This window comes from Polypterus senegalus, chromosome 18, assembly GCF_016835505.1.
Source record: "Polypterus senegalus isolate Bchr_013 chromosome 18, ASM1683550v1, whole genome shotgun sequence".
Taxonomy (NCBI): domain Eukaryota; kingdom Metazoa; phylum Chordata; class Cladistia; order Polypteriformes; family Polypteridae; genus Polypterus; species Polypterus senegalus.
This window is the reverse complement of record NC_053171.1, coordinates 74,476,308-74,504,244: the sequence shown is the minus strand read 5'-3', so window position 1 is coordinate 74,504,244 and position 27,937 is coordinate 74,476,308. Positions and strand designations below refer to the sequence as shown.

At 40.8% G+C, this 27,937-nt stretch overlaps 1 protein-coding gene across 10 annotated transcripts in view; it reads right to left on the bottom strand.

The window, feature by feature from the left end:
* myh14 (myosin, heavy chain 14, non-muscle) overlaps nt 1-27,937 on the bottom strand; it is a 160,553-nt gene that overhangs the window by 118,672 nt on the left and 13,944 nt on the right. For all 10 annotated transcript variants that reach the window (XM_039741035.1, XM_039741031.1, XM_039741038.1 and 7 more), the window contains exons 2-3: nt 16,589-16,748; nt 16,292-16,498 (exon numbers count right to left, since the gene is read on the bottom strand). In XM_039741035.1, the coding sequence (XP_039596969.1) occupies nt 16,292-16,498; nt 16,589-16,744 (363 nt within the window). In that variant the 5' untranslated portion in view covers nt 16,745-16,748. The remainder of the gene's footprint in view (nt 1-16,291; nt 16,499-16,588; nt 16,749-27,937) is intronic.

Here is a 27,937-nt window from a genome sequence, read left to right as displayed (position 1 = left end):
TATATACCTATCTGTATTATACTATTGCAAACTGATTTATTTTTATTTATGACTTTTGGTATTTATTGTTTCATATACAGTACTTATTTTTAATTTTCTTCTTTTTACATACAATTTTTTGAGCTCCATGTTTTGCATGTAAACATGCAATAGAAATACTGTAAATGTTGTTTTGGAAAGCTGCATACATGGTATGTGGAAGTGTGTGTGGTAAAACTACTGTCTAGAGCAGCGGTGGGCAAAGTCATTCCTGGAGGGCCGCAGTGACTGCAGGTTTTTGTTCCAAATTAATTGCTTCATAATACTGCTCAAGTGACACTTCTGCTTAATTTTTATTGTGTCACACATTAGGATTTTGAACCTTTATTGTTTAATTTTAGGCTTAAACAGCTGTATTCTCGATTTTTAATTGCTCCTTATTAGCAATAAGATTCAAATGACAAAAGAAACAAGCGGTACACTGGTGTGTATTTATCATGCATTATTGGGTTTAAGTAAATTAATAATTAAGCAACTGGGCTGGAACAAAAACCTGCAACCACTGCGGCCCTCCAGGACTGACTTTGCCCTCCCCTGGTCTAGAGAGCAGCTTCATAAATGCTCTATAAGTAGCAGACGAGACATTTGTTCAATGCGTGTGACACAATGTCAAATGCTGATTCAATAAGTATAAACTTGGCTGTGGAGAGGTTTAGACAGAGGAGAAAAGCATACACGTTTTGGTAGTTACGACATGCTAAAATGTGGGTGGACGTGCAGATTCATTAGTAAGGGGTACGGCAGTTCAATTTGATTTAGCTGTGGGAGATGAATTTTGGCACTGAAGAGAAACACTTGTGCAAACCATGAATGCACTGAAGCGCGCACACACATAACGTGATTTAGAATTAGGAAATAAACACCAAATTTGTTAATATAATACCCAGATTCTACTCTGTCTGCTTCATATGAAAATGAAAATACTTAATAATCAAGTGGGCATTATTGCTCTTGTGCTCCAATAGCAAAATGTGGCCTCCTGTCTGTCATGTACATTTTCAAATTTATATGTATTTATAGAAATAAAAAGTAAAAACCCACATGCACACAAAAACATATCTTACCAACTAGCAAAGGACAGCTGCAGAGTTTAAAGCTGTGGAGACCTGGGACATAAACAGCTAAAAGTGAACTCTACTAACCAGTGCTGCAGGTGAACAGTTCAATCTTGCTGGACAAATTAAAGCAGATGACACAGCAGTCTGTTTGGAGAGAATGCGTGTAAACGCTTTTCTTGCCAAAGCATTAATGTCTTTGGCTTAAACCATTGACATAAAAGACTTGAGAGTTACTGTGTGTGAGATGAAAATGTTTTTGTTCTGCACTACTGCTTTGAGAGTGTAAGGGAAGGGAAGAATTGGCCTCTTGCTGTCCTTAGCTATGTTAACTTCTCAACCGTCTCTAAATGTGCATCAAAAGACTGTATAAAACACACCAATGTTTTATCACTTTTCAGCACAACTGTGCACACCACTATATACAAAGTAACATACACAGCCAAACCCACATAATCTGCCTACTCCAAGTCAAGGTCACAGAGGGCTGAAGCCCATTCCTGGATGCCCTATGCCAATCCATTGCTGGGCTCACTTATGCACAAGCCCACAAAAAAGTGCACATTTATAGACCCCAGTTAACCTAATCTGCAGTCTTTGGGGGGGAAATAGAAGGAAAATCGGAGTATTTAAATGAAAATGTACAAACTCCACATGGATAAATGGCATGGCATTCATACTCTGTATGGTACAGCTAAGAACTACACTCCTCAAAGGCAGATATGTAATGCATCCTTAGATTCAGATGGCTTCTTTTTTGCCTGTGTATTTTGTATTATTTATCTTATTGCTACGACAGTGACACCATCACAGCAGAATTCTGGACACTTTTCCTCCACTGTCAATATCATTTCAGGCATTTTTTTTAATGTTGCAGCCATGTTCTTTGTAGTTGTGATGTCCATTACCAGTTATGTCACATTAGATTAAAGAAGGCATCACACAGCTTTTCTTATTCCGAGTATTGAGTCAAAGATAAAAGAACAAATGACAATTATTAGTGCTGGCTAGGGCTGTGCCAGTAGGCCGAGTATTTCAATACCTAAAAACTTAACGCAGTGACAGTAGATGTATGTTTATACCAATGTTATGCCCAAGTGGCTGCAGCTGCCATCTCCTTGAACCCAGGACATCCATAGTTATAAGCAGGCTGACAGTGAGTCAGGCAGACAGGCAAGACTTTACAATCAGAAGATTTGACAGTTTATTTTAAAACAGTGAAAACAATGTTCCCAAACAAGTGCAAGAACAGTGTGTTTCAAATAAAAAAAAAAATAAAACTGTTCATGAAATAAATCCATAAAATCATGCCTCTAAAACCATTAAAGCATCTTTGGGGTGATCAATAAATAAATATTCTGCATAAACAAGTTAAAAACTCAAAAGGGAGGAGAGGTAAATATACATGACGTTACTCCTTGTTCTTTCACCATCCTTGGCTGGACCTTGGCAGTTTGTCCTGGCACAGCCTTCTGCATCCACACAATATGCCACCTCAACCGGTGACCGTAAATTAAAACTGTCACTTCCGTTGGTGCCCTCTCAGGGTTGGGGGAGAGATCCTGCCCCAAGTGGAGGAGTTCAAGTATCTCGGGGTCTTGTTCACGAGTGAGTGAAGAATGGAGCGTGAGATCGACAGGCGGATCGTTGCGGCATCCGCAGTGATGCGGGCTCTGCATCGGTCTGTCGTGATGAAAAAGGAGCTGAGCCGTAAGGCAAAGCTCTCAATTTACCAGTCGATCTACGCTCCTACCCTCACCTATGGTCATGAGCTATGGGTAGTGACCGAAAGAACGAGATCGCGAATACAAGCGGCTGAAATGAGTTTCCTCCGCAGGGTGTCTGGGCTTTCCCTTAAAGATAGGCTGAGAAGTTCAGTCATCCGGGAGGGGCTCAGAGTAGAGCTGCTGCTCCTCCGCATCGAGAGGAGTCAGATGAGGTGGCTCGGGCATCTGATCAGGATGCCTCCTGGACGCCTCCCTGGTGAGGTGTTCCGGGCATGTCCAACCGGGAGGAGGCCCCGGGGAAGACCCAGGACATGCTGGAGGGACTATGTCTCCCGGCTGGCCTGGGAACGCTTTGGGATTCTCCCGGAAGAGCTGGAAGAAGTGGCCGGGGAGAGGGAAGTCTGGGCCTCTCTGCTTAAGCTGCTGCCCCCGCGACCTGACCTCGGATAAGCGGAAGAGGATGGATGGATGGATGGATGGACTTCCGTTGGTACCTGCAGTTGCCAGGGTCCCATACCCTTTCCTGGATGCCACTGTGCTGGAACCTTCCATCTTCAACCACCTCCTATGTCCTCTCTTCCTCTCTCCCACCCCACTTTTCAGCTATTCAGCTGACGAGAGAGCACATCCACCTAGCAGACCTCACCAAGCCCTCAGTCCTGCTCTCTGCAAGCTAGTCAGCCTGACAAATGCTGCCCAGCTCATCCTCCTCCATTGCCTTTCCATAGCCAGCGATCACTTTTCCTACTTCTAAACACTCTCTCTCAACAGAGAGTTTTCATTCCCTATGGTAACCTCCTCGCTTTTCTATAAAACGAACTGCAGCTAGTGCCTGCTGCGTAACACACCATGCAGCAGTCATTTTTATTAAGTCAGCACACCAGCAAAAGCTAGCGGGATGCATTAAAATAAAATCCACCAATTAACACACTCAACCTTTGTCTTTTAACATTAACATTTCTTTTATTTATAAAGTACTAATGGTAGCAGATAGATAGATAGATAGATAGATAGATAGATAGATAGATAGATAGATAGATAGATAGATAGATAGATAGATAGATAGATAGATAGATAGATAGATAGATAGATAGATAGATTTGCACATAAACATGAGTCATAACTACAACCAATTTTTTTAAAAATGTATTAATTACAAAAAGAGGAATGGGGTTGCATGCCAGGAAAAACTGCACCTTTACTTGGCCAGGTTTTAATGAAAACCTCTCTGGTATGCAATGTTCACAACTCTACTAAACTAGCGTTCTGAGTCAGTGCTGGTGGCACATACACACTTATTTTCGACAGCTCAGATAGTCTATTGTTGTTTTCCTTTTACCAAAAGAGTGGTCCTCTGTTGTAGTTCTCTCCTCCAGTAAATATTTCTCTGGTTTGTTACTTATGCAAACTCTTAACAGCAGTGCAATCAAAGTTGGCCGTTTTCCTTCTTTTAACAATCACACCAAGAGGCCCCTTTTGGGGAAGAGAATGAATTGTCAAAAGCACATGTGGCTGGTGCACCTTCATCATTTTTGTTTCGTCCAAAGTAATATCCACCTCCAATGCGACTTCTTTTTTTATTTTTAACTAAGATCTCTAACTGGGCAGTGTCACAATTTCCCCCAAGCATTATAACTGTTCTGCGGTGGACTGGCGCCCTGCCCGGGGTTTGTTTCCTGCCTTGCACCCTGTGTTGGCTGGGATTGGCTCCAGCAGCTCCCCCAATGACCCTGTAGTTAGAACATAGCGGGTTGGATAATGGATGGATGGATGGATGGATTATAACTGTTGAATCATTACTTGCTGAGATGTAGCCTCGGAAACCTCTTAAAGCAAAAGGCACAACTTTGCTGGTCCGGACTAGTCCATCAAGTTAGCAACAGTGGCAACAAGGTCTTTGCTATAGATGCAAGTTTACACAACTACTTGTTTTTAACATTTCATATGTACTGTTTCATAACCCTTTATTAATGCAAGGGACTTAAGTTCATTATTCAAATGTTGATATTCATCTCCTGGTCAATTCTTCAATTTTTCCTCATTATTTCAGTGCACCTGTTTTTCCCCCCGAAGTGATTAGGATAACAGACAGCAGTCTCTTGTTGATTTTTCTTATTCCTTTTAGACTGCACTTGTAGTGGTTTCAAAACAAACTAAAGTGTGCCATGCCTCTCTACATTTTTAAAAATCTAATGAGTAGACGAGAAAAGTCAGAAAAAACCTACATGAATGAGATGGTGACTCCTGATAATAAGGACACAGACAGCCCAGGTCACTTTGCATTAAACTGAAGGCTACCCTGTTGCAATGAAAATAAAAGTAGGCCATATTTATTAAAATTAAAGTGTACATTTAATATTGTAAAAATGGGGTTTATTCCCCCTGGATATGTCACACAATGAAATTTCTTTCCTCTGCACAAAGGGATTTCAATCAGATTCTGGTTCTTAGAATCCAACGCACATAAAAATAAATGCTCAGACTAGACTGTCAGATTCCCGCTATGATCCCAGCTCTTCATCCGATAGTGCTACAGTACCATGGACCTGTTCCTGGAGTGAACAATGGTTATAAAAGTGACTGGCACATTACTGGGAACTAGAGGGAGAGACGGTTTCCCATATATCATTGAGGTTGTGACCAACAAGACTGCCTTTCCTCTAAGTGGGTATATAGGTGGTAGTGGAAGGGGCTCAAACCAAAAAAAAAAAACACAACAACATTAGCCTAAGACAAACTGATTTTTAATCATTGGGAAAAATCTACAAATTGAGTATAAAAATAAAATACGGGATCATAAACATACAATTCTTAAACAAAACTCAATTACTTCACAAAATGCAGTTCAGATGAGAAGAAAACGCAGCTGCATACCTTAAAGAATATGATGCTCAACACACCACCATTATGTTAAAAAAAATCCAAAAACTTAAAACACCCAAACAACTAGAGCTCATAATAGTAAGATGGATTTCTGTAAATAAAAATGAGAGATTAAAGCTGATTTCAATTTCAGGCCAATGCTCTAACATATATGCTAAATTATAAGTGGTGTCCTGTTTTTAGTTTGGTTAGCATAGTTTTATTAATCTTCTTCTTCTTTCGGCTGCTCCCGTTAGGGGTTGCCACAGCAGATCATCTTGTCCTCTGCATCTTGTTCTGTCACACCCATCACCTGCATGTCCTCTCTCACCACATCCATAAACCTTCACTTAGTCCTTCCTCTTTTCCTCTTCCCTGGTAGCTCTATCCTTAGCATTCTTCTCCCAGTATATCCAGCATCTCTCCTCTGCTCATGTCCAAACCAACGCAATCTCGCCTCTCAACCATCCAACCTGAGCTGACCCTCTAATGTACTCATTTCTAATCCTGTCCATCCTCATCACACCCAGTGCAAATCTTAGCATCTTTAACTCTGCCACCTCCAGCTCTGTCTCCTGCTTTCTGGTCAGTGCCACCGTCTCCAGTCCATATAACATAGCTGGTCTCACTACCATCCTGTAGACCTTCCCTTTCACTCTTGCTGATACCCGTCTGTCACAAATCACTCCTGACACTCTTCTCCACCCATTCCACCCTGCCTGCACTCTCTTTTTCACCTCTCTTCCACAATCCCCATTACTCTGTACTGTTGATCCCAAGTATTTAAACTCATCCACCTTCGCCAACTCTACTCCCTGCATCCTCACCATTCCACTGACCTTCCTCTCATTTACACACATGTATTCTGTTTTGTTCCTACTGACCTTCATTCCTCTCCTCTCTAGAGCATATCTCCACCTCTCCAGGGTCTCCTCAACCTGCTACCTCACTATCTCTACAGATCAATGTCATCAACAAACATCACAGTTGTCTGTCAACATGTCCATCACCATTGCAAATAAGAAAGGGCTCAGAGCTGATCCCTGATGTAATCCCACCTCCAACTTGAATGCATCCGCCACTCCTACCACAGACCTCACCACTGTCACACTTCCCTCGTACATATCCTGTAAAACTCTTACATACTTCTCTGCCACTCCCGACTTCCTCATACAATACCACAGCTCCCCTCAAGGCACCCTGTCATATGCTTTCTCCAGGTCCACAAAGACGCAATGCAACTAACCTAATCCTTCTGGCCTTCTCTAAACTTCTCCATCAACACCCTCAGAGCAAACATTGCATCTGTGGTGCTCTTTCTTGGCATGAAACCATACTGCTGCTCACTAATCATCACCTCACTTCTTAACCTAGCTCCCACTACTCTTTCCCATAACGTCATGCTGTGGCTCATCAATTTTATCCCCGTGTAGTTACTTCAGTCCTGCACATCCCTCTTATTCTTAAATATCGACATCAGTACACTTCTTCTCCACTCCTCAGGCATCCTTTCACTTTCCAAGATTAAATTAAACAATCTGGTTAAAAACTTCACTGCCATCTCTTCTAAACACCTCCATGCTTCCATAGGTATGTCACCTGGACCAACAGCCTTTCCATAGTTTTAGTACAAAAAGAAAAATGTCTTATCAGTCTCCAATATTAAGCATTACTGCAATTTTTGGCAGAGTTTATATAGAATATAACCTGCTAGTAAAACTGTCAGGGATCTCAATCTTTAAAAAGAATCCAACTTGTGCTAGAGATGCTAGCTAGCAATGTGATGCCTTTTTGTGTAAATTACTAGCGGTAGATGTGCTGTCTATTCACTCGGACTCAACCTAAAGTCACCTGCTTCTGACACCACTTAAGCAGCCCCTCCTAGCTGTGAGCAATAATCATGGCAGATGAGGTGTGACTTGTGACTTTCACAAATTCCTACACTGGTACAGATATGTTGATTCTGGTTTATGTGTCTGCAGAGGTTTCTTGGCGTTTGTGTTTCAAATTTTACTCCCTGTCATTTTTCTCTTTGATAGTCAGTACAGCAAAATGAGCCCTGAAAATGTACAAGATTGTTGTTGTATTATCGAGAAAAATGTGCAGATGCTATGGAATGGCCACTATTCATCAGAACCTCAAAGCCCAGTAATTCACAAATCAAGAGCTAAATGAGGAATGAGAGTACAGTAATGCAAGGAGGAGACTGAAGGAGTCTTACTACTTAAGAGTCACGTCAGTAGTTTCACTCAGCCATGTAAGACAGGTTTTTGCTGTACACTCAGGAATCTGGGAGGAACTTGAAATCAATTTGCATTACCTTTGTGAATGCCTGCCTGTCAGTGTCTTGTAAAGTCAGCACAAATTAAATAAATATGCAATTATCACAGACGCGGCCTTTTGTCTGTGACAGTTTTTATTCAAGCCAGCATTTGCAAAAACGCTGTCTGATTATTCAAAATGGCATCTGAATTTTATATTTAATGTAAAAATGAAATTTAAAACAAAATACAGTATTGTCATTAACTGTAACCACTAAAATTATAAAGACTGAGACTGAAACAGAAATAAAAATATTTACAACCAATATACAGATTTACTAAACTATTCAGGACGCCTTAAAAAGATCCTGTGTACAAAGAGCTACAAATCACTACACTAATCAGATACAGCCTTCTGGAAGCTCTGGACATGATAACCTCCAGCCTCATAATCTGCTCCTGAATTTTTGGTTTGCACGTGTAAAATACAATACTTTTCTCTTTTGTGACCCCCTCACAGTGTTGTGAGGGTACAGGGACTAGTCACAGACCATTCACCCTTCATTGTACACATACCAGAGTCCCTAGCAGCACTAATTGTATTCTGCACCATGGTTTCCATTACTAACTACTAACTACACTACCTAACTATATACCACCATCACCACCCCTGCTAGCACAAAGTTCAGACTATTTGCTGAGAGAACACCTTTTAGTGGTGTTAGAAAGATCATACCGAACGGACTTCCCTGGCAACACTCTAATGCCAGTTAGCGGAGCTTAACTACTGTGGAAATCTTATTATCTTAGCCAGATTCTCCTCCTTCTCACCAAAAATGTGTTCCTGGGGAATTTTACACCAAACATTTATAATACTAAAAACAACCTTCTTGGCGAATTATAAAAGTAAGTCTCTTAAATAATCTATTATATATTTTTATTAATTATTTTAAATAGGGGCAGCTGTCCTGTTGGATTTGCACGTTCTCCCTATACCTGCATGTCTTTTTGTTGTTGTTGCTTTTTGGTTTGAGTATTCTGGACTTTTTTAAAATTCTCAACCATAAATTAGGCTCACAACTATAAATTGGCCCAGTATGAGCAGGTATGAGCTGGTTCTTTTCCATGGCGTTCCTTGTCTGATGCTGTGAACTGCCAGGGCAGGATATGGGCTCTCACAATCCTGAATTAGAGTAAGTTTAGTTTAGAATATTTTATATAATTAATGCAGCTTTGCAAAAATATGCTAAAGTTTTCATTGACACGATCATCACTCTACACAAGTACCGGAGTTCAGAAACGAATGGTCTTTAGTGGTCTGCAGAAAAATAAACACTGGGTCTAGGTCAAAGAGCTCACTTAAACAACTTCTACACCGTTCAATTTGACAGCCATGGACTCTTCTTCATTATTCATTGAACCACCATAAACAGTCACAGCTGGACTGAGAATCTTTTATTGCACAAAGCATTTAAATGACCTCTCAGTAGTAAGATGATGCATCACAGCTGTTAAAAGTGCAGGGCCTTGAGCTTGATAAATCATCACTTTGTCCTTACCCCATTAGGAGCTCCAGGACCAGAATCCTAGTAGTCAACAGCTTTGTGAAAAATCACATCTTTGAGTTGTGATCTTAATTAACAGCAATTAAGGGACCTTTCAATGTGGGTGAGAACACGCTAACTGCACATAGAGAGGACCCATCTAGGAACTAGCGTTCAGACCTCAGTTCATGGAGACAGTGCCACAATTCTGGGCTAAAAAAAAAGAAATGCAAGTTCTATAATGGTAAGCAATATGAATATGAATATAATATTTACTAAAAATAATAATAAAAACAATAAATGTCATGAGACTTATTAAAACAAAGACAAAAATGAGGTAGAAATCATTAGTCAAACTCCATAGTCAAAGGCATTATACACATTTAATAAAGCTAAAATGACGACTTATAGACATGCTAAAAATGTATGTGCACACATATCTGTATGTTTTCAGTGTTCCAGGTTCTCAAAATTGTAAAGTTAACACATGGCAACATAAAATAAATTATACGTGGCATACTGAAACAAGGCGGTACGGTGGCGCAGTGGGTAGCGCTGCTGCCTCGCAGTAAGGAAACCCTGGGGTTTGCATGTTCTCCCCGTGTCTGTGTGGGTTTCCTCCGGGTATTCCGGTTTACTCCCACAGTCCAAAGACATCCTGGTTAGGTGCACTGGTGGTTCTAAATTGTCCCTTGTGTGTGGGTGTGCGTGTGCCTGCGGTGGGCTGGCACCCTGCCCGGGGTTTGTTTCCTGCCTCGCGCCCTGTGTTGGCTGGGATTGGCTCCAGCAGACCCCTGTGACCCTGTGGTTGGGATATAGTGGGTTGGATAATGGATGGATGCATACTGAAACAATATATATCCATCATGTAGCCCACATAATGTTACTGGTAGGATTTCCAGTGTGTGCTGATGGCAGCCTGGGTTAGAATCACAGGGCCGTGTATTCAAGACTAAAGATGAAGCCCATCCTAGTACCTTTATCTTTAGTGCAACAGCAACAGGAAAGGATGCCACAGGGGCCTGCTGGGCAGAACCACAGATTTTTGATTTTGTCTCTAAGCTATTTTGAACCAGCCCAGTCCTCAAGGGCTCGCAAGGAGTGTCTCTGCAGAGAGATATTGTTCTGATCATCTCCTCTGTCATCTTTTTTTTTTCCCCTCCCACGGACTTCATTTAACACCCAAAATATGTCAATACAAGATTTTCTAACCTTTTGCGCTCTTCTCCTCCAAATATTCATCTATTGTTAAAGATTATGAGCATTAGTACTTCAGATTTACTGACATGTGTTTACAGTTCTAGGAAATTCTTAAATGCATCTATCCCACAGTATCTCATGAATATTGTGGTGAGAGTACTAATGGCCGCAAACAGCACTGGTAGAAAAGCTACCTACTTGTGTAGAATTGCTGATTGTCTACTCCTTTCCAAGGCAATGTCTGATATATTTATATAAACAGTTAAATCATCCTACTAAAAATTTCAGACTTTAAGTATTTGTGCATCAAAAACAGATACATGGGTTCAACCATACCTTCCTTACATCTCCACTGAATTGCATTATTGGCTACCCTCTTCAATGTTAGTAGGCAGAAGGTGACTGTGGTAAAATGCACAGCCTATTATACAACACATTTTGACTTGAACGACACTCCACAGACTTAGAAAAGAAATGGGTGGATCTCTTAATAGAGACATTTACTGCAGAGTAAAGAACGATTATCTGCCTGCCAGAACATAACCAATACTTGACCAAACAGGATATGTGAGCAGAAAACAGCTTATCAATTCCCAAAATAATGTGAAGTCAAGTTTCAAGAAAGGCCACAATGCCACACTTTTCTAGCCAGACTGTGGAATTATAAATACAGGGAACATGTGAAGAAATGCTTTCAAGATCTGTACTTCACTGTTTTTAGATAACCAGTTTCAAAGTAACACATGACAATCAGCATAATGGGAATTTTCCATTCTCGTTTTTCCCCATCCACTTCCCAAAAACATGGGCAAGGTTAATCATACTCTAAAAATTGCCCCCATGTGAGTAAGCACTGGTGTGGGCGTGAACGTGCTCCACAAGGAAATGACACTGGTGTCCAGACTTGTGTTTTTGACTTACACACAGTGCTGCCGGGAAGGAATGGATGGATATTTTATGTCAACTCCTACTGTCACGTTCTTTAAGCTAAATTATTCATCTACTGTACTTTATTTTTCTCCCAGACGTCATACCCTTCAGATGGGGTGAAAAGTCTGGTTCCTCTTCACATTTTAATTGTTTTGGGAGTGATAGAAAAATATGTAGCTACACCAACACCAGAGAGGGCTGTAAAATGTGGAGTCACTTGAGCCATTGTGGCCAGCCAGGTCTTTAAGATGCTGGACTACACTTTATTTTTACTGTTACCCCTCCCATGATATTTCAAGAAAGCAGACATTACTTTAAGGCATATTGTGTGAGAAGTCACAAAGCTTGTAAGGATTTTCTAAAGGCTCAAGTGGTACAGAACAGGCCAATAGTGCCCATCGTCTTTACTTTCATTGGCAACTAAAGTATAGAGTTTGGGTAAAGAACAGGCCACTCTGTGGAACTGTTTTTTTTAAGAATTTACTCAGTGGGCACCAGAGGATTATTAACTGACAGGTGGTAGAAAATGGTTCCTAAAGGAAAAGGAGAAGCCCTGCTCTCTCTCTCTTTTAAAAAAAAAGAGTCAATCTAGGAGCATCCAAAAGCATCTGACACTTCATCAGTAGAAGATCAAAAGTGCAGGATAACCTAGGAGTTCTCACTTGGATGACCCAAGCATTCCCTGATCCCAAAAGGTATAGAGAGCACTGTCAAAGTTGTAACATACGGATAAGGCTTGAAACCTGCTGTCAGTGGCCAAATAAGCTTTACAAGTCAGGCGAAGAGCCAGAGCAACAATTAAATGGTAGGATGCAATCGTGGATTTTGAGTTTGGTGCTTTATACACACTGGGTGTAGGTGGGCAGATCACCCTCATACACAGAAGAGGAATCAGATCCCAAATAGCCTGGTCTGGTTATCAGATAGCTTACTAATCTCTTTATACTGTATATAAAATCCAACGTCTGTCTGTCAACAAAGCTTGCCAGTCCAATCCATCTAAAAAACACCAAGTCTACTATTGAAAGTCCTACTGTCTACCACACTACTTGGTAGTTTATTCCAGGTGTCTGGTTCTCTGTGGAAAGAAAAACTTTCTAATGCTTATGTGAATTTTACCCTTAACAAGTTTCCAACTGTGTCACCATGTTCTTGATGAGCTCATTAAAAAAAATAGTCTCAATCCAGTGGACTAATTCCTTTCATAATTTTAAGCACTTCAGTCACATCTCCTCTTAATCTTCTTTTGCTTAAACTGAAAAGGCTCAGTTGTTTTAATCTTTCCTCATAATTCATCCCCTGTAGCCCTGGACTCAGCCTAGTCGCTCTTCTCTGGGCTTTTTCCAGTACTGTGATGTCATTTTTGTAGCCTGGAGACCAAAACTGTACACAGCACTTCAGATAAAGCCTCAACAGTGCGTTATAAAGCTTCAGCACAACGTCCTTGGACTTGTACTCCACACATCAGGGCGCTATATAACCTGACATTGTTAGCCTTCATAATTAGCGTAGAGTCCACTACGACTCGTAAATCTTTCTCGTAAGGTATACTTTCAATTAATTTTCAGACCTCCCACTGTATATTCAACTCTAACATTTTCACTTCCTACATGTAATACTTTACATTTACTGACGTAAAATTTCATCTGCTACAAATCTCTCGAAGCCTGTATGCTGTCCAAGTCCCTCTGTAATGGTTGAATGGATTCTAGATTATCTGCCAATTCACGTACCTTGGTATCATCTGCAAACTTAACTAGCTTGTTACTTATATTCCTATCCAACTCATTTATATTTATTAAAAATAGTAGCAGCCCTAGCACTGACCCCTGTGGTACACCACTCTTAACATCAGCCAATTCTGATAAGGTTCCTCATACCATTACCTTCTGCTTCCTGTGACTGAGCCAATGTTGCACCCATTTACACACAACACCCTGAGCTCCCACTTCTATTAGTTTGATATACAACCTATCACGTGGCACCTTATCAAATGCTTTCTAAAAGTCAAGATAAATAATATCATAAGCTCCACTTTGATAACACCCTTTTGTTTCTTCCTCATAGAATTCCAGCATGTTGGTAAAACATGACCTCCCCCTTCTGAGCCCATGCTGACTGTTCAGTACAACCCCTGTTCTTACCATGTGTTGCTCAATCCTTCCCTTAATAATTCCTTCCATTAACTTACCTGTGATCCACGTTAAGTTTAATGGCCTAAAGTTGCTTGGATCTGCCTGGGTACCATTTTATACAACGGGATAATATTAGCCATTTCCAGTCTAGTGTGCTAAAAAACAGTCACTGATTACTTCTGAAAACTTCTGCTTGTGTTCCTCTTTTTGTAAGGTTATCCCAGTTAATATTCGGATAATTAAAGTCCCCCATGACTAAAATATTTTCCTGTAAACTTGCCTTTTTAATATTACTAAAAAAGATGTGCATTGAAATTATCATTTGTATTGAGTAGTTTATAACAAAATCCTAAAATAAGGCCACTAGCTTTAGTTTTGATACTTCTAGCATTAAAGCAACCGGTTTTTAATGTGTTACTCATTGTACTTTTGCATTTAAACTTTGGATTACAATTTACATTATTATCCAATTTTATTTTTACACTATTGCTTGTTCCTTCATGTACAGTTCTAAACCTGGCCTGTCCAAAACTTCCTGCCCTCTCCCTCATTCCCTATTCATATGCCTCCCAAACACATTAGTGCCCCTCCAGTTCAGATGTAACCCATCAGGGTGGAACAGGGCCCATTTGTTCCAAAAAGCATCCCAATGCCAAATAAACCTATACCCTTCTACACTACATCAAGATTTGAGCCACACATTAAGCCTTCTAATCTCCTCCATGTACCTGGACTGATACGTGAAACAGGCAGAATTTCAGAGTTCTGCTCCTCAGCCTGGCATCTAACTCTTCAAATTTAAATTGCAGGATTGACAGACTACCCTTAAGTATGCCAGTTGTGCCAACATTGACAACAACAACAGCAGGGTCCACCTCCAGTTTGGTCAAGAGCCTATCAACCCTTTCAGTGAGGTGCCCCACCTGAGCACCCACAAGGCAACAAACCTTGTGAGATTCTGTCTTTGGAGCAAACCTGAGCTTCAGTCCTCTTGATTGTGTCCCCAGCTTGTCAATACAGTCAGACCCATAAGTATTTGAACAGTGACACAATTTCCATAATTTTAACCACAATGGGTTTGAAATAAAGCAGTCATTATGTAACTGAAGTGTAGATTTTCATCTTTAATTTAAAGGATTTACCAAAAATATCATATGAGCCATTAATGAATGACAGCCATTTTTATACATGGTCCCCCTGTTTTCATGGGCTCAAAAGTATTTGAACAAATTCTCTAAAGGACACCTGGCAATTCTCTACGAAAACGCCGGCCAGCCAACACCTCCTCCAGTTCAATGATCCCGAGATCAAGGTGCTGGATCAGCTGGCATCTCCTGCCAATGTAGCCCTTATAGAAGATTGGTTCCTCCAAGCCATCCTCTAAAAAGTCCAGTATCCAACAGGATTTGCATTGCACTAGCCTTATTGAAATTTGACTTTGGATTATTAAAATTGCTCACCTTTTTTTTTATTATTAAAATTAAATGATTTAACTTAAATGGTAAAAGTAAAAAGAAATAAGCCAAAAATTGAATCAAGATCTGCTACAGTTATTTTATTCCTTCTGACCTCTTAAGGTTCTGTAATATTCTCCTCCTCAACTGCCTGTTTATCATTACTTTTGTCTGTTCTAACTTTGCACCTCTCTTATTCCTTACTTAAAAACTCTCCACTTGCACCATTTGTATTTCTTCAGATGAATGAACCCTTATGCTGTTGCCCTCTTAACTGCTCTACTTTCCTGACCGTTAAGAACTCTTCAATCTAGAAAAAACACACTTGCTGAGTATCTGCTAGTAGTTCATTTCTTACTGTCATGTCTGCTCCTACAGCTACTTGTGCCTAATTGGCGCCTTAATGCCAATCGTTCACCTGTGTATTGCAGAGACTTTCTCTTTACCATTTTGAAGTCAGCTACTGTCTTTTTTCCCCCACTAAGGAACTGCTGTTTTTATTTAACTATTCGCCGCTACAATGCCGGTTATGTAATCATAGAGATGCCGGTCTCAGCTACTGCTGCTTACTACACTGCCTCACCGACACTAGTCCGAATAAAATAACAAGAATAAGTACAAGTAGAAGTAACGTTTCCAAACGCTTCCCAAAACATTTACAGTTATTTGCTTGGCAGATGCTTTTATCCACAGAGGTAAACATAATCAAGTAACCCTAGCCTAGGGCCTGTTTGGTTCTGCAAGTATAAAACACTCAGCTGTTTTTGCCCTTGTGTGGGTGGGGAAAAAAAAAAAAAAAAGCAAAAAACCCTACTAAAGTGAAAAAAAGATTCACACACACAGCTCCTTAGCTGCAAGCAAAACACAATGTTTTTAGGAGCAAAATGTATTTAACTCTCACACCAGAGAACATAACTCTCAGCCACTTCTCTTTTGTTTACAAGAATAACGCAAGCATGCCTCGGTCTTCCAAACAAACATCTCAGGGTGGTTCTCTTTGCACGATATTAAAATAGCTCATCTAAGGACATGCGCATCAGTAGGACTCCAGTAAATTCATTTATAAGCAGTAGTCGATACTTACATAGATCAGCCCAGAGTAGTATCTCTCCTTCAGATTATGCAACACAGAAGCTTCATTTAGGCAAGTTAATTCAGCCATATCTTCCACTTTGCTGAATCGTGGAGGGTTCATACGCTGAACCTCCTCTCGTGAAAGGACAACTTTACGCCCATTATCAGACAGCTCCACCTCGACCTCATCTCCACGCTCTGCTCTTATGCTGGCTGCCTGGATAGATCCAAAAAACACACACAATCTACAGATTTAATAAGTTACTAAAAAAAATGAAAAAAAGGACACAGGCTTCTCTGCACTCACCTCAAAGCCATGCTTTTCCGAGGGCACCCAGACCAATCTTCGTGCTGCCCAGTCTGCCTGGCTGGAAGCGGAAGAGCTTGAATTTGATGCCAAGCCAGAATTGGTATAGAGGTAGCGTTCAGCATCACCCACACCACCTCCACCAGGCCGAGACATGGTACTATGTAAAAGGAAAAAAAAAAAAAAAGTTTTAGTAACTACCAAGAGTATTTTTGAAATAATAAAATATGTATGTAACCAGTACTTCTGGCAATATTAGGAACAATGTGTTATTGTAGAACATCCAAAATTATCCATTTTTTCAGCATCACTATCAAGCCTAATGTGTTTTACCCATGGTATTAAGGGGATGTTAAATGTCAAAAGCCATCCAATAACACAATTTTAGAATATTGCTCAAGGGGTACAAATGTCTTGTGTGACCCCCATGCCTTAACTGTATGAAAGAAATTTACAGAAGTAATCAGTATCTTCTAAAAAACTTTACTGAATAAAAAAAATATACTACACTGAAGTTTGGTTCTCTGTGATATTTATTTCAAAAGCACTGGAACTCAAAATTAGTATAATGTGACATATTAAATAAATAAAATAAAAACACAAAGAATAAACCACAAGAACAGACTGTAAAATGTGGTATGTAAATGTGAACATTAAAAAACAAATCTCAGACCCTTTTAAATGTTTTGCATTGATGTACCATAACAAGCATATGTTGCATTTTCACTTTCTTCAGACAGAAATGGTCAGGTAAGGTCAAGTTGGGGAGCATTCATTGGTACAGTATGTTGCCGCACCCACCACACGACGAAAACGGCTCAGGAACACAGCTGGCAATCCCCCAGTCCCATCCTCTGGAATCCATCTGCCACAGTCAGCTGTTACGTGGTGTCACCTTAACCTTGGCCAGCCACTGGAGCCAGATCACTCACAGGGAACCAAGCCACATGGCCATAGTGTCATAACAGACACTCCTTCATAATGTACGCAAAATGCCTCATCTGGGACTCCGTAAGCAACCAGTCATTCGACACAAAGTTGAACCAGTGATACCCAAGGATTCTCTGAAGAAACAAAGTACTGAAGGAGTCTAGTCTTCACCTCAGGTCCCTGGATAGCTTCCATGTCTCGAAACCATATGGCAAAACAGAAAGCACCAGGACTCTAAGGACTTGGTCCTTCGTCCTTTGGTAGAGATATTGGAAGTGCCACACACCCATTTCCAGCAACCTCATGACCCCCAATGCTCTCCGAAGTCGTCTACTGATTTCACAAAAAGAGTTACCAGGGACATGAATGTCGCTGCCAAGGTAAGAAAACCTCTCAACAAGGTCAACACTCTCTCCAGAGACAGACACACTGGTGATTGCTGTGCCCGAGAGGTCATTAAAGGGCTGGATCTTAGTTTTTATCCATGATACTCAGAAGCCCAGACACTCAGACTACTCACTTAGTCTCTCAAGAGCTCTGATCAGAGCCTCCTTGGACTCCACAAAGATCACAGCATTGGCAAAGTCAAGGTCTTTTTTCACCAATAGATGCCCCACAGCTGCTGGACCCCACAACCCTGCGCAACACCCATTTCATGCAAGCACTGAACAAGGCAGGAGCAAGAACACACTTCAATGAACCCCAGAATCAACTGGGGAAAAACACAGAGGTTCTGCCTCCACTCTATACAGCACTCACATTACCAATGTATAGGCTATCCAAGATATCCAGCAACTTTGGAGGATGTTCCACAGGGCAGCTCAATCAACCGAGTCGAATGCTTTACAAAAATTGACAAACGCTGCAAAGAAACTCTGTCAATATTCATGTTGGCACTCGGTGAGAACCCTCAGTGCCAGGATGCGGTCGATGGAAGACTTCTTAGGTGGAAAACCAGACTGCTCCAGTCACTGATAGGTAGGCAAGTATTCATGGATCTTACTGAGGATGACCCTAGCAAGGACCTTACCCGGCACTGAGAGCAATGTTATCCCCCCCGTAGTTGCCGCAGTCCAGGCAATCACCCTTCCCTTTCCACATAGGGACAACAAGCCCTGCTTTCCAGACCGTTGGGATGATTCTCATCTCTAAAATGGAAGTAAAGATTGCTTGCAATGCCAGAAGGACAGCCTTACCACCAGCCTGGAGAAGTTCACCCCAGATACCATAGATCCCTGCAGCGTTCCCTATCCTTAGCTGGTTCACCACCGGAGTAATCTCAGTGAGATTGGGTGGTTCACAGCTAATTGGAGGATCAGCCTCAAGAACTGTGGACCCAAAGATATCCAATGTCCTAGCCGGAGGATCAGCTTTAAACAGTTGCTTTGTGTAGCCAGCCCAGCAGGTCACAATTGCAGCATCATCCGTAAAGACCATTCCATCACCTTCCTTGACTGTGACTCTAAAAGGAACTGATTCAGATATGCAAAATGCTTCAATTCCTCTGTAAGCAAGACATGGATCACTAGACCATAAATGGTGTGCCACTTGCTTACAGATTCCTCTAACAAACGCCTCTTTATCTGCCTTCAGAGCCCTTGCAGCCATTATTCTCAGTTCCCAGTACAGAACAGAGCTGCCATCAAGCCGGGTGCTGTGATACCTCTATTTCTAGAGTGCACTGCAACGTGAATCTCCTTCTGGGAACACTGGCAACACCAAGATTATGAAACGGAATACATTTCAATCAGTTACTGTTGCATTTACACCTTTTTTCTCTATGGACATTTTGTAATGCGTTCTGCTCTGACAAGTTATTTGCATGTCTATCCAGGTCAGCAAAATAGAAATTTAGTTCCAAGGTGAAAATACCAGAATCTTACATATTATATATTTAAATGCTTATTAAAATGAAAAACATTCTAAAACTGGACCATTTTTCATTCACTTTGACTCAGGAACATCTCTCTTATGAATCCAGCACTAGTCAGCCAGCATACTGGAACTCCATTTGCTTTGGTAATGCTTTTGTTGCAAATGTTCTGGTGAAAGCACTCACATTGTTCACTACTGACCACACCAAGGTCTTCAGGGAAAGAGTCCAAGAAATTAATCTTCAATGACACATTGCATCCTAGTATTTTGATACAACTTGAGGATGTCACTAACCATCTTAGGATAGTTTTCAATCTTGCGCCAAAATGTTCAGATAATGTTGAATCTCCAGCAGGCACCATTTTCTCCTTCATTAAACTCTTTTTGCTCTCTCATCTATCAACTCTTTTTCTGAGCCGAGGACCTACAAAAATGCCTCCCTTAGTCTTGGCATCATCGATTTGGGGTAATTTATTTCTCAAATACATGAATCCCATGTGTGTTTTTCCCATTATTTTAACAAAGTTTTTCATAAGTCCAAGTCTCATATACAGGAGAAAGAAGGTAAACATTCGCAGGGGTCAACAAGTGGACTATTTTTCCACATGTTTCAATCCTGGATCACGTGAGGCTCCTTTTGACCAGTCTTTCTGAATATAGTGGTGGTTCTTGTCCTTACTGTCCCACTCACACAAAAACATTTAGCGTAAACAAGCTATAAACTAAGCAAAAATGCAGACAGAATTAGATCTCCCTGGATAATCCACTTAAATTTCTGAAACTGAAAGTTTTGTAGACAGCTGCATGTTCTCGTATGACTCTATGTTAATAGCATGTGCTATAGGTACAGATGGGAATTTACTTCCATTATGGAGAATGGCAGGTTTCAAGCTGACCTTTGAGGAGTCAATGAACAAGCACCACTCATCCACATTGTGTACATGGCCAAGAGGCTCCATAACTTTTTTTTTTTTTTTAATATGGATTAATATTTTAACAACATGTATTTACATTTTATCCTGAAAATATGACGGTGGTGCCACAAGAAAACAAAGCCCAATTTAAAAAAAAAAATTATTAACCATTACAACAAATGCTTATAAACACCCTATCAGAATCCTTGGGACAGAATTGCTATTGACCAATGTAATTACTTTCAATTACCACAACATTCTGTTGTTACATTAAAGATAAATACTGTATACTGAACAAATCCCATGCAATCTTTATAGCATACTAGCAACTGGGAGCCCGATCGAATCGGGCTACAAATTCTATGTTTGTGAAATCCATACTTCCTCTGTAAATAATTTTAATAGTCCTTGAAATGATTGTTATCATGGCACTGATTTGTGCTTAAAATAGACCTTTTCGGCCGATGTAAGGAAGAGCTTCCTGTTTAAACGGGGCTGCGAGACGTGAACTCCGCTCTTCGGCGCACCTCATTTGATTTTTTCCGGCAAACAAATTTTCAAAACAAACCATATTTTATGACTCTAATCAGAGTCGGAGTAATAATTATGTTTGCTGTGGTCATTTTAGATCTGAGATCGGCTAAAATTTAAACAATGACCGTTGTTAAAACCCAGCCATCATTACTCAGTTTGCCAATAGATGTCAGAAGGATGGATGCCAAAACCAAACTGCCTAAAGATAGATTTTGACGTACCAAGCAAATGGCGATACGTTCTAAATTACTTACGGTTCCGGAGCTGTCGAAGGGTTTAAGTCAGTCGATGATGTTAGTCCTGGAAAGTACACCCCGCCAAACCAACGTTCCAAAAACCAACCGAACTTACTGTTATCTGCTCGAACCAACACCGACTTACTATAAACGACCGTCCAGCGGCGTAACTGAAGCATTCAAACATTCTTAGCCAATCATGCAATACTGCGTCCGCGTTTGCCATGTTATGTTCTAACTACAGAGGCAGAGTCCCATTGCATGGTTCTAATTTGTATTGAGTCGAGGTATTGACGCGAACACCATACATACGGATAGTATCAAATTATATATAAAGGATTTGGCCGATGCTGTAATCCAAGATCAGGATACCTTACAAGTTTTTATAGGTGGAGCAAGGGCAGAATATGCGACTTGCTCAGGGATACAAAGTGAGGCAGAGGTTGGAACTGAACCAGTATCTTTGTCGCCTAAATCCCAGTAACCAAGTCATGTCACACATGTGCACATGGGAAACAGCTAAAGGGCTTGAAAGACGGTAATCCCATTCCGGACCAAGGGGTGGCAGTGTGCATTAACCCTCTCTCTTTTTCTCCTGCAGACCACTCATGGGAAATCCCACCTAGACTTGTCAACATCACCTCAGTTTACAGGCCCATTGATGTCACTTCTGGTTCCGGGCCCAATGACATCACTTCCTCCCACCGACTATAAAAACTCCATCTTGTTAACAAAGAATCAGTTCTGTTTTGGACTCAAGTCTGTAAAGACATACTGATAATTTGTGCTTTTTCTTTTTTCCAAATTTTCAAGTAGCTATCCAAATCTTTTTCCCTGTTCATCTCTTTTATTAATAGTCACTACACCATTCTACCTACCAACCGTAACGTGCATGGACTACAAAAATAGGTTTGATGAAATAGATTTTGAGCACCTCACATTTTCACTCAGAAGTTCTAATGTTTATTATGATTGGTTAATTATTGGGCACGGGATTAGATCAGATGTCAGAAAACAGCAAGAAATTCTTCAGCATATCACATCCTGTACAAGCCCAAACATTTACAAAGAAAAAAAAAAAAGCAGAGAGTCTACTAATTACATCTTTGAAAACTTCTCATGTTTTTGAGGAGAAGACATAACGTCTGCTCCTTTAAGCCAAAGGACCCATTACCTAAAGCAACAGGCACCCCACCCTGGTCTTGTCCCACCAGTTGATGATTCATTTCACATACCAAACACACCACTTGTTTAGAAGTTTAGAATTTATTTATGACTTTAAAACAAGATGCTCAAGCTACATTTTTCATTGATTAGCAGGAAGAATGTGTCATGTTAGGTGATTAACGTGATTAACAGGATTGGGTTTTATTATATTAGATACTTGTAATTATATTTCTCCATGAATGCCATGGTGGTACACCAACTAATGTTACCACCTCAAAGCTGAAATCAAATACCAACTTGGATATTATCACCTGTGTAGAGTTTGCATTTCTACTTTCATCACCAGTACACAACTTTGTCGCTTCCCTCAAATATGCATATATGTTTAGTCCAGGGTCTCATACCTTTTCTTGTGACTGCCAGATCTGGATCCACTACAAACAATCACAGCACAGCAATGTTGAATACTTTAACAACCAGTGACAACCCATTGAGAGACGCTTTGTAAACCGTACGCGATCTTCTCCTATTTAATTCAACAGTGAGTCCTGACTCAGCGTGACCCAAAAGATGGCATCCCACAAAATAGTTTAAGAAACTATGGTATAGTCCATACTAGGGATGTGCAATGTCACAAATTTTGATATTGGAATATTCATAAAAGTGAACATGCAGATATTTGGTTAATCGCAAAAAAAACACAAAATTTTTCACCACTAGTCAGAACACATGTTCTTTAAGATATACAAAGGTATACTTAACATGAAGTTAACGAAAGGTGTTTGAGAATTTTAAAAAAATATACATTAGAACTAAAACATGTACAGTACTTTACTAAAGTACATAAAAAAATGTACTTAATGCCAGTATGAGCTAAAGCAACATTTAGACGAAATAGACAAGTATAACAGATGGATAAAATGTGTAAGTTCTATTTACTACGTTAGTACAAATAAAACCACCATCTGAACAATAAATATTCAGTTACACAAAAGACAAAATGTCTCCTGTGACAGATAGGGGGCGCTATCGCTCCCTTGAACCCCTGTCCAAGACTCCAGACACCAGATAAAAGTCCAATAATTTATATGCCACAGTGCACAAAGCACCCTCTCCTCCTCTATACTTATATACAAATTAATCACAAATACAATAAACAATCCTCCACTCCCAGACGCGTTGCCACCCTTCCACCCAGCTCAGCTCGCCGTCTGGGAGCTGCCACAGTCCTTCTATATTCCCTGACCCTGAAGTGTTCCCAATCCCCAGTCCACCTGATTCTTTATTACTTCCGGGTCAGGTACAAGTCCTTTTCTTCACCCCGGAAGTACGTCACTTCTGCTGTCGCTCTGCCTATGACGCACTTCTGGGTTATAGGGCACAAATGATTCTCTAAGCCTCCATGCAGCGTCCTCTGTTGGCCCCTGGGGTATCCAGCAGGTATGTTAGGGAAAACTCCATAGTCCACGATTCCCAGCTGGCATCTGGAGCACCTCCATGCTGCAGGGAGAGCTCCATCTGGCGGCCTGGGGGCATTGGCCATGATGACAAGTCGGCCATAGACCACACCCCACATGTGGGAACACCACATTTAGTAGCCTACCTGGTTGCATGGTTAGCACCGTCCACTAGTTCAGGGGAAGTCAACTTTTGAGCGTTTTCAAAATTATGTCAGTGGTGGAAAATACCTTTTCAGTGTGCAATGACGTTGTGGGGACACAGAGAGAGATTTCTGAAACTTAGTTGCTTTACCCAGCACTAGCTGCACTGTTCCTCCACCACAAAAGAGAGAGTCTTTATTTGGTGGAATGCAGGGCTCCGATAAGAAAAGTTCCAGCTCACCCCATGCCGTTTCACCTTCAGCACCATGCTGAACAGAGCAGCGACTACATCTTCAGTCAAGTTTTTTTTTTCTTTCTAGTTCCAGAGTACAACCGAATGTCTCACGTTCAGCTGTGTCTTCTGTGTGTCCTGAAAGTATGTAGAATTTTTCTTTAAGCTTTTTGCTTTATTTGTTGTTGTGCCACTGAATTAAGGAAGCTCAGATGTTTGCCTGGGATCAACAGCACTGGCGAGCTACACAACCCCTACTGCTCTCTCAGAATCAGGTGTCATCCACCTGCAAAGCGATTCTCTCACTCTGTTTTTTAAACTCTCACATCTTGGCAGATCCTCCACATCCTTACGTGTGGTGTGGGAAGCCAATTTAGGAGAGTGCTGGTCACAGGACAGAATATGGACATGCAGACACTGGACTCTCTCCGCAAGAAGTGGGTAGCACATCTTCAAGAGCGTGCCAGTCATCATCACTTAGCTCCAGTGTTCTGGCTTCTGTTAATTTGGTCACATTTCGGTTATGCAGCGTAACACATATCCCCAATGGCAGCTAAAGTAGACTCTCAAAAATGTCATACACAGAGTTCCAGTTGGTCTGAAGACATTGTAGACATTTGTGCTCAGCCAGGCTCTGCTGTCATTGTAGCAACATTGCTGTGATTGAAATGTGGCTTGCTAACCTGCTGCAGGCTCCCATCAGATGATTCATTAGCATCCTTGTATCCATCGTTAATAGCCAGTTGAAGTGTGATAATTATTCTTTACATTTATATAGTGCTTTTCTAACTACTCAAATCGCTTTACATAGTAAGAGGGGAGCCACTTCAACCACCACTAATGTGTAGCAACCACGTGGACGATATGACAGCAGCCATTTTGCACAAGTACGCTCACAACACATTTAGCCGTAAGGTGGGTGAGAGATAGTTATCCAATTAAATACAGGGGATGATTGTGGAGAGAAGAATAACTAGGTCATGAAGGGCAATTTAGCCTGGACATTGGGATACACCCTGCTCTTTATGAAAGATGTTCAGTGATCTTATACGATCACAGAGGGTCAGGACCTCGGTTTTATGTTTCATCCGAAGGACTGCACCATTTTTACATTACAGTGTCCCCATCACTGCATTGGGACATTGGGATCCACATTCAGAGCACAGGGCAAGTGCCCCTTGCTGGCCTCACCAACACCTCTTCCAGCAGCAACTCAAGTTTTTCCTAGATGGTCTCCCACCCAAGTACTGGCCGGGTCCAAACATGCTTAGTTTCAGGTAGATGACTAATTCTAAAGTGAATGTGGTATGGCTGCTGGATAAACTATGAGCAAAAAGGCACAGCCTCCTACTCCAACAACATATTTACTAAAAATCAAACTACGTACTGGCATTATTATCAAGTACACAAGCAATGACTTTGTTTCTCAAGTCACAGGCATAAAATTGCTGTTGCAAGATGATCAGCTAGGTTTTGCCCAGTGTGACATTCTTCTAGTTCATGCATTTGCAAGATGACATATTTCAATTCCCAGTCATCTATGTAATGAAAGGTGACTGTCATGAAGGACTCAGTTGTTAGTGCAGTCCAAAGGTCTGTTGTAATTGTAACATACGTTGTGGTTTGGAGCTGTTGCTAGATCTTTAAACTGCCATTCTACAGTCTTATTTATATCTTTTCAGGATGGTACGTAATACTCCGGCTCAACACAATTTAGTAGATCTCTAAAGCTCTTCCCTTCAACAAAGCTGATGGACAGCATGTCATTTGGTGTCATGTTTGCAATTAGTTTTGATATTTTTCCCCGCTCGGACTGAATCATATTTTCGAGGTGCGCTACTAAATGTAGTTATATACAATTGCTTGCACTCGTCTGTTGATTTAAGCATTATTGCAGGAAGTTTTAGTCTTATGTGATTGAGAATTGAACTGGTTGAATTGCGGAAGCAAAGTAAAAGTATAGCATTATAGATCTTGCACATAATAATGCTGTTTTCTGTTTCACAATACTGCCAAACCGGACTTTTCTTTTCTATAGACACTAGAAATGTCACACATCCTACCACATCACATTAAGAGAATACCTAGATGGTAATTTTGGCACTCAAATAATAGCACAGACAACAGTTAACCATTTATTCAACTACCCTTGCACATCCCTAGTCCATGCATCCATTTTTTTTTTTTTTACTTTTGTTTATCAAGCTCAGAGTAAAAGGGAGCCACCACCAATCCCACAAAACTGGAAGCAAGGGAGGAAACCAGTTCTGGACATGGTGCCAGTCAATAACATAGTATATACTATGCACACAGTTTTGGAAGCCTGCCCCTCTCAGTCATGCATTTTATAGACCCATGCAGGAACAGAACCACCACTCATCCTGGTCAGGACATCAATAAAGGGTTACCTTCCTTTATAATAAAACATACACACACTGCAAATACACTGTGTGCACAATTATTAGGCAAGTGAGTATTTTGACCATATCATCATTTTTAATGCGTATATTCCAACTCCAAGCTGTATTAACTTGAATGCTTATTGGATTTAAGCACGTCAGGTGATGTGTATTTGTGTAATGAGGGAGGGTGTGGCCTAAGGAGATCAACACCCTATATCAAGGTGTGCAGAATTATTAGGCAGCTAGTTTTCCTCAGGCAAAATGGGCAAAAAAAGAGATTTAACTGTCTCTGAAAAGTCAAAAATTGTAAAAAGTCTTTCAGAGGGATGCAGCACTTTTGGAATTGCTAAGATATTGGTGTGTGATCACAGAACCATCAAACATTTTGTTGCAAATAGTCAACAGGGTCGCAAGAAACGTGTTGAGAACAAAAGATGCAAATTAGCTGCCAAAGATTTGAGAAGAATCAAACGTGAAGCTACCAGGAACCCATTATCCTCCAGTACTTTCATATTCCAGAGCTGCAACCTACCTGGAGTGCCCAGAAGTACAAGGTGTTCAGTGCTCAAAGACATGGCCAAGGTAAGGAGGGCTGAAACCCAACCACCACTGAACAAGAAACATAAGTTGAAACGTCAAAACTGGGCCAAGAAATATCTGAAGACAGATTTTTTTCAAAGGTTTTATGGACCGATGAGATGAGAGTGACTCTTGATGGACCAGATGGATGGACCTGTGGATCAGTAATGGCACAGAGCTCCACTCCAACGTGGAGGTGGGGTACTGGTATGAGCTGGTATTTTTAAAGATGAGCTAGTTGGACCTTTTGCATTGAAGATGAACTCAAAATCAACTCCCAAACCTACTGCCAGTTTTTCGAAGACACTTTCTTCAAACAGTGATACAGGAAAAAGACCATGATTTTTATGCAGGTCAATGCTCCATCACTTGCATCGAAGTTCTCCACTGCGTGGCCAGCCAGTAAAGGCCTTAAAGATGAACGAATAATGACATGGCCCCCCCTTCCTCATCTGACCTAAACCCTATCGAGAACTTGTGGGCACTTCTTAAACGCTAGATTTACGGGGGAGAAAAACAATACACCTCTCTGAAGAGTGTCTGGGAGGCTGTAGTCACTGCTCCACAAAAAGCTGATCGTCAACAGATCAAGAAACTGACAGACTCCATGAATGGAAAGGCTTATGACTGTTATTGGAAAGAAGGGTGGCTATATTGGTCATTGATTGATTGATTGATTTTTTTTGAAATGTCAGAGATGTTTATTTGTAAATTTTGAGGTGTTTGTTTATTATTCTCACTATAACAGATGAAAACAAACAAGTGAGATGGGAAAATTTTCATTTTTCCTTTAGTTGCATAATAAATCTGCACACTAATAGTTGCCTAATAATTGTGCGCACATATGTATTCCCTTGATGATGTTCACACTCACATTTC